The sequence below is a fragment of the Liolophura sinensis genome, chromosome 3 (genome assembly GCF_032854445.1).
Source record: "Liolophura sinensis isolate JHLJ2023 chromosome 3, CUHK_Ljap_v2, whole genome shotgun sequence".
In the NCBI taxonomy this organism is placed as follows: Eukaryota; Metazoa; Mollusca; class Polyplacophora; order Chitonida; family Chitonidae; genus Liolophura; species Liolophura sinensis.
In genome coordinates, this window is record NC_088297.1 from 7,436,191 (window position 1) to 7,444,225 (window position 8,035).

General features: G+C 39.5%; 1 protein-coding gene across 1 annotated transcript; it reads left to right on the forward strand.

The window, feature by feature from the left end:
- Positions 1-351: 351 nt before the first annotated feature.
- Positions 352-5,980, forward strand: LOC135463886 (toll-like receptor 4). Its single transcript, XM_064741347.1, has 3 exons — positions 352-457; positions 1,322-1,450; positions 2,655-5,980. The coding sequence occupies exon 3, from the start codon at positions 2,709-2,711 to the stop codon at positions 5,163-5,165; it is 2,457 nt and encodes an 818-aa protein (XP_064597417.1). The 5' UTR covers positions 352-457; positions 1,322-1,450; positions 2,655-2,708; the 3' UTR covers positions 5,166-5,980.
- The last annotated feature ends 2,055 nt before the right edge of the window (positions 5,981-8,035 follow it).

Consider the following 8,035-nt stretch of genomic DNA (forward strand, 5'->3'; position numbering starts at 1 on the left):
TTTTATTTGTAATCGCTAAGTGTCATTTCATTAAATTTCAGAAATACACAATGTAGTACTGAGATGTTTCTCACTCTACTATTACATGAGCTTGGTCTTTCCGTAACTGTACACCTTGTGGAGCAGAACAGGTAATAGCCAACACCGTACTCGACCTGCCCCACATCTATAGATTAAGTCTACCCGCTTACATGCCTACGAAGCGATGCATTCATTTCTGCTGAGAGTTGAAGAGACGACATTCCAGTCACCCACACTACGCAAACACAGCCTGGCATGGCTGGAAAACATTGAGTGAGTATGGCACTTTGCCCTGCTTGCGGATTCATTTAGACCACCTAGATATTAACGTAAGCATTACCGCATAGAGCTGAAATCTGTGTCATTCATCATTTACACTCTCACCATAAGCCTGTTTGTCGTCGCTGCCCTGTGGTCGCAACTACGTTCAGCCGTGGTAAGTAGAGAGATTCAGCCCCCGTATAGCCCAGTGTTGCGTGTGGTATCCCACACTTAGCGATTTAAGCCGGCCTGGTTTGTGCCTTATGTTCAGGCTTACTAAAGTGTTACATGCATACATACGTGCCGCTGCCAATTCACATTGAATCATTAAGCATATTCCTGTTTTCTTCTCTCAGCTTTTCGTGTGTACGTATGTTGGGGTGGCGGTGATTGGGTTGGACAGAAAGGGTGCAGTTGAGTAACACACTTGTTGCCTATTTGTAACTGGAGGTTATACAAAAGGACGATGAATACCCTTAAGCAAGTGCTCGGCTCTAGCAGAAAGACAAGAAAATATTTTTATCTAGGCCTATACGTGTGTTAAAGAATTGAAGTCTTGCTTTTCTCGATTTTCCGTTGGATTTCTTTTAGGCGATTTGCAGGTATAAGATACACAGATTGAGAGGTCTTTCTGCTGCCTGGTTGATCTGAATAGTGCGTTGTTGTCGCCGAAAATTTTAATTTTTCATCTGAGTATGTACATTCGCACGCCATGCCTTAGAGTAGGGAGCTAAAATAGAGAGTAACCTTCAGTCCATGTGTCATAGCCAACTATAGAGTTTTCTGAAAAGCTTAACCCAACAACGACAGCCACAGCGCCGCACCCCCCCCCCCCCCCACTCCCCTCACAATACCTCTCCTCACTTCGAACAGACAAGCTAAAATTGACCGTATAAATGAAAATATTTGATTACGGCATTAAATAACAGTGAAATAAATAAATACATGAACACCAAATAAATAGATTTCATGCAGTGACTGGTTTATGGACCATGATATACAAAGTTTAGTGAAACTTAATACCTTTGTTTATTCACAGCCTGTATCAGTCTGTATGGACTGTGTGCGAATTAGTTTGATGTCTTGCAATTGCCGGTGTGGATACAAGTACAAAACAAAATCAGCTGTGTCAATCGCTCGGAGACTTCGTATTTGGACTCAGTAACAGGTACAGTATTCTTTACATGGCGATGTTTGTAGCGTGTGTGGTCTGACTTGGATGGAAATTACGCAAAACTACATTTGGTACATGTACATGTACATAATTTTCGGACAGACGTTATCTACCGATATCACACTAGAGCTGACCACGGTGGCTAACTGTGTCGTATTAGTATGGTACATATATGACAAATGCTTACTAAATCAAGAAGTGCTACTGAGCCGACCTGCAATTGAATTCAGTTCAGTATACTAGCAAGGACACACAGTCCGTCTAATATCAGAATGTATAACATCAATACTAAAAAAAAAATGATTGTTTTGTATTTTAAAAGAATGTGAAGTTTACATTAGGGATTTCATCAAAATCCGTCCAAGTTTAATTTCTTTTTAAACTAGAGAGATTCAGCGTTGAATTCTATGGCTGTCTCTTGCAACTCTCATGTAAGGTCAATATTCACTCAACGAAAATGTAAACGCACGAAGCAAATTTATTTGGTTTTCTCTCAGCACTAAATAAGGAGCTATGGCAACGTGAAAACAGAGTGTTCGGTAATCACAGTTCACAGCACTCCATACCAAGTGTGGTCATTGTTAGTATCACGAAGAGCGTAACTGATTTCACCTTGCTGTGTCGAAAATCTGGTGGAAATTCAAGCCGGAACTGACAATGAATACTTGTCATACTTGTTGAGTTAACACGTTATTTCATGCTGAGAGAAAACAATATAAATTGCTGCGCGCGTTTATACTTTTGTTCAATGTATATTGTAAGAAATCATTAAATCCAATAGTTTTTACTCACTGAATGAAAACCCCTCTCATACTCAAAGGAATCGAAAAAAAAACTTGCATATATGCAACTCACTATAACCAAACTACGTTATTTCATGCTGAGAGAATACAATATATATACAGAAGTTATCTAACAATGTCATATGTCATATTTATATTATGGATTTTCGGTAACTAACCATAGTGCAAAGCAGTACTTTTCTTCAAGTATAAAGATAGGTCCTGTAATTTAACGTAATTATAAAAAGAATTTTGCAGCAACATTATGGCAAAAATTTTACAGTCAAGGCGATATACAGCTAATGTGGGATAAATCAGTTTTCTTTCGAACATTTTTTCATGGTTTTAAAATTTTCTGAAAAACGAACCAAAAGATTCAAAATGTTTGTCTTGAATTGGACGCTTTTTTATTCCAGGCACAGCTTCCGTTGTTAACCTAAATGATGACATGGTCCATATGAAGTAGCATCATGGTGAATCTCACAGCTTTGACCGTAGTATTACTTCTGGGACTCTTCACGGCCGTGTCTTGGAGTGTGCACGTGCCCAGAAAATCCAATAGCCTGATTCACAAGGATAATGCTTGTAAGTTGAGGTCAAGGACATTTGTTGACTGCAGAGAGAAATCCCTGAAGACAGTGCCAAACGAAACCTTTCCGGAAACAACCGAAAAGTTAGATCTGAGCCTTAATAATTTACACAAGATCTACAGCTATACGTTTCGCACCCTGGTTTATTTAAAATGGCTGGACTTATCTTTCAACAAGATCAATAAGCTACAGAGTCATGCGTTCGCCAATCTCCACCGTCTCGAATACCTGAACATCAATTCCAACGAGGTTATTTTGTCCGATAACACGTACTCACCTCAGCTTTTTGTGCCTTTGACAAGTCTGAAAGTTCTGCACATGGAGAAGAATAAGTGCATAAAACAGACTGGTGAGTCTGTATTCCCTAGAGCTGTAGCCGCTTTGACCAACCTGAGAGAACTGTATACGGACTTAACCACCTATGTCTCTTTCACAAGCGAGTTCACGAATCTTACCAAGCTAACGACTATATCGTCATCAGGATGGGGATTACCCAATAGGAAGCACGCTAAACAGTGCTGTGTCAAACGAATGTACAATGCCACATTCTCCCCATTCAGAAATATAGGTATCAAACATTTTCGTCTAGCGTATTCCTGTTTGCAAGAAATACAGTTAGATGTGTTTGAACCTTTCCACGAACTGGAATCCTTAGAACTGGTTGGAAACCAGCAGCTTGGTTTGTACTGGGCTCTGCAAAGCTTACATGGACTTCAGAACCAAACAATTCCAGTCCTCAGTTTAAAAGCCGCTAATAATTTCATACGCAGAAGAAAACGTGATTTTTCGCTTAACATTTTCTCCATGCGGTATTTGAACACAATTTGCGTCACAGCGCTGGATATGTCGGAAAATTATATCATCATGCCCAGAACTGCTCCATTTAGTCGGCCGGATTGTCTCCGTCACTTTGACATGTCTGTACATGTCACAAATCCGCAACGACTAATTCGTAAGCTCATGCACGATAAAACTTTTCCTTATCTTCAATTTCTGAACATCAGTACTAATACTGCGGTCGCGCATGATACTTTAAGTGCACAGAACTTTGATACAAACAGTTCTTTTTCCTTCTCGGTCCAATCTTCGAAAAGGTTGAATCTCCACACTGTCGACCTCTCTTTTTTGCCCATGTCCTGCCAATTTGAATCACACGATTTTTACGCCCTAAAAGTTCTAAATATTTCAGGTTGGAACTGTACCATCGCAACTCCTCCTCTGTTTTTAAACCTCGTCAACGTGACACACCTTTCTGCTCGTCGGACTAAGTTTAATATCGGACTGATGCGACATTTTGAAAAAGGTTCACTTTTCAGAAATATGATTAGCTTGGAAGAGGTGGATCTGTCAGAAAACGAACTCACGTCCGTGCCACAGGATTTATTTCTGACCAACCATAAGCTATCGTCTCTGATACTCTTCAATAACAAACTAACCGGTCTGCCTATGGAAGTATTAAAGACAATTAATTTAGTCCACTTAGATCTGTCCAGCAATGTCATCGAATATCTGACTCAGTCTGAAATTGAAGAACTGGAGAAGCAAAAGCAACAAAGGCCCGGGTTTAATCTGAAACTGATTTCCAACCCTTTTGTCTGTGACTGTGAGAACTTGGTGTTCCTACGATGGCTGAACAACACAAACCTTGTCGTGGATTTTGGTCCGGAATTCCTGTGTACAACGACGAATGGTCAGCAGGAACAAATAACAAAATTCATGAAGAAGTATAAAAACTTTTCCGTTTCTTGCGTCAGCCGCTCCTGGCTGAAGGTTGGTGTAGGGGCCATATTCGCTGTGGTCGTGTCGATTTTTGTCATCCTGGCTTATTATAGAAATCGGTGGAACGTCCACTACTGGTTCTACACAAACTGCAGACCAAGCCCTGATATGTTACCGACCAGACAATATGACTACGATGCGTTCGTGTGTTACAACCATAACGACTACGACTGGGTCTATGAAACCTTACAACCATATCTTGAGGAGGGGGCGCCTGAACTACGACTTTGTCTGCATCACAGAGACTTTGAAGTGGGTGAAGTGATTCAGCAGAACATTGTAGACGCCATTAACAGCAGTCGTAAAGTTATTCTTGTTATTAGCAACAATTTTATCAAAAGCACGTGGGGAGAGTATGAAATAGAAATGGCAGGCATGCGGTCGGTGCAAGAGGGTCGGGCTAACGTGATAATATGTGTTCTGTTGGAAGAAGTGCCTGTAAGGGACATGCCAAGAACGTTGATGAATCTCTGGCATCGGGTCACTTTCCTTGTGTGGCCTCAAAACGCTCACGAGCAGAGTTTGTTTCGGGAAAGATTGACAAGCGCCTTGGAGTAGTTCACTAACGGACTGTTCGAACGTTTGCCTAGATTCATGCTTAGAGTTTGCGTTACTTATTTGCAGGGATTACTTTTTGCATTAATGTATGAATGATGTGTAAAAGTTCAAAAGTTTGAAGATATGTTCCATATTTCTACTTCTTAAAATGTTTTGATGGTAACGTTTTAATGTTGTCTGGTTAACTAGTATTCACACAGTCCTAGTCATGCCTGGATTTTAGTCAAGTCGCACCAAATTTCTATAAAATCTTACTCAACTTCAGTCAGCTGATAACCAGTAACATATTTCTTCACGCGTCAGTGTGTTATTTAAATATTGCCTGATATTGTACTCCACACTGTTTGGCTTATACTTCACGAAAGTTTCCCTCGTTTTTTCTGCAAGAAAAAGATTACACCTCACCTCTGCACCGAAATGGGGCGATTTCCTGTCTATATTTAGTTGCAGTGATCCTTTATAATTGTTTCATTATTAAATATCTAAACATTTATTTTTCCTAAATCTCAATGCGTATTTTCAGAAAATGCACATTATCCTTTTAGGGCGATTAATAGTTTTTGTTCGTATGCTAGCTTATTTTCGGTGTTTTGTGAAGCAAATTGTTTTAGTTCTTTATTTCAGACACGTCGACATGTAGCGACGTTTCCTTAGCATGGAGAACACCTGTTATTGTGTATGAATCTAAAAAATACAATATCTAAATATGAATATAATGATAATTAGTACACGTCCAGAAATTAAAAGCACGTGTACACATTGAACGAAATGGCGAAAGACTGAATAAATAAATTAGTATTGGACTGTTTCTGTGAGATCGCAAATTTCAAGTTTTTACTTTTTCATTTTTTTTTTCGTTTTTTTATTTTTTTGTTTTGTTTTTTTTTTTTTTGTTTTGTTTTTTGCACCGACTCTTTCCAGTTTAATAGGTCAAGGCGTGTCTATCGTAATGGCGGATATGCCCATGCCGAGTGAGGTCGCAAACTCGAATCTAACTCTTGCTGCTTGAGCTAAATCTTTTGGTAAAGAGGACTTCTGTGCCTAAGGCAGGTAGCTGGTTTGCTCCGGGCACTCCAGTTTTTATCTCCTTCGCCCATACACTTTGGAGCCGTTGTGTAAGTGGAATGTTCTCAAGCTCGAATCTCAAACATGAATCCAATAAATAAATTTTATTTTAGTACTCACGGCCGAAGAATAGCTTTTTGTCAATGAGCAGACACAGATTGTTATGGAAGTCATGTGGCTAACGTGTTTTCAAGGTCATTGACTTAGGAAGAGTCCAAAGGACGATTCGAAAGGTCAGTAACTGTGCGTCCTACACGAACACCAAAAACCGGTCCCATTGAATGAGAGTAAATATGACTGCTGTCAAATGGACTTGAGTAAATAACATCTCACAATAATATATATCCTATTTACAACTTATTTGAACACTGAAGCCTCGAGAATGATCGACCGAATTACAGCGCAGGCTATAAAGTACACAGAGGGAAAACAAATAAAAATGTGTAATACAATTTCTAAAGAAAAGACAATTGTGCATACGTACGGTGATCTTCACAATTACTAAATATAACACATATATAAAATACTGACAAAATGATGTTAAAAGGGATACATGCACATACACAAAAAATATACGTGAAGAAATTTCAGTCGGGCTCTAAACAGCACGTAAGTCACAATATTATCCTTAACAGCGCTGTGTACAATCTCTCAATCTTAATAATAATGTTTTATCTTTCTGTAATCAACATATAGGCGCTTAGAACCATCGGGCTTAGGGATAACTACAATTGGTGAAAACCAGTCACACTGGTTAGGCTTAAACAGTCTCGTTGTCTAACATGTACCGTATTTCCTGGTTAACGAACTTTAACCAGTGTTAACTCTGTAGGGGTGCCGTTCTGTACTTCTCCTCCTACATCTACATCTTGTACTGCAGCAATAGTGCAGCCTGGTACTTTCGAACATATCTTAGGATAAGTCTCGATCAACTTACAAATACAATGTCTCTGATTTTTAGAAAGATGTCTAAACGTTTCATCTAAATTGTTCAATACATATGAGTTATCCAACTTAGGATCTAACGAATCGGTTTGAATGCTACCCAACTCTTTGGACTAAATACATGTATCTCTCTTCTACATAAATTACTACACAGCTACTGACTGACTTGCGTCACGGGATTGTACTTCTCGCGAACATTAATGTGACATACTCTTTCATTTTTTCTGTGATCAGGTGTGCTGATAATGTAATTAACAACGTCAACTTTCTTTACCACCTGATATGGTCCATGAAACATGGGCTTTAGCAGTTCCTGAGGTAAGGATAACAAAACCAAAACCTCATCCCCAAGAGAAAAACTTCTTGGCTTAGCCTTCTTGTCATAGAATAGTTTCATTTTCTCCTGAGAGGTCTTCAAATTAGCACGCGCTATCTCACAGGCTTTAACCTCTTCCGAAACTGAGAAACGTTTAGTCCTGCATTTTGAAATTTCATAATGGTGGAAAATTACAAACTGAACCTCGGAATGGTGGTAAGAAATGACAAGTTTTCAGGTTCACACTCAGAGGGTGAATTCCATTGGGGATTTACCGTTACTCGCCCAATTCTCTTCTCGTACTTACTCAGTGTCCATGATGGAAAAGTTGGTTAACAAATCGGTCGTGTCAGATATTGAAACACACCTGGAAAAACTACACGTGCCCAGTGCCTTGAGATAAACCGGCCGCAGAGAGCTTGATGTAATGTTTCAAGCCTGTTTTCTCTGCTAACCACCCGTCTTCCATTGAATTTGTGCCTTTAGACGTCGGTTCCTGTCGCGATAACAGTCCATTTCTCCTAATAACCAGTAGAAACCAAAA

What these genes read in the sequence shown, in the direction of transcription:
- LOC135463886 (XM_064741347.1), top strand. Translation starts at nt 2,709, where the DNA reads ATGGTGAATCTCACAGCTTTGACCGTAGTATTACTTCTGGGACTCTTC.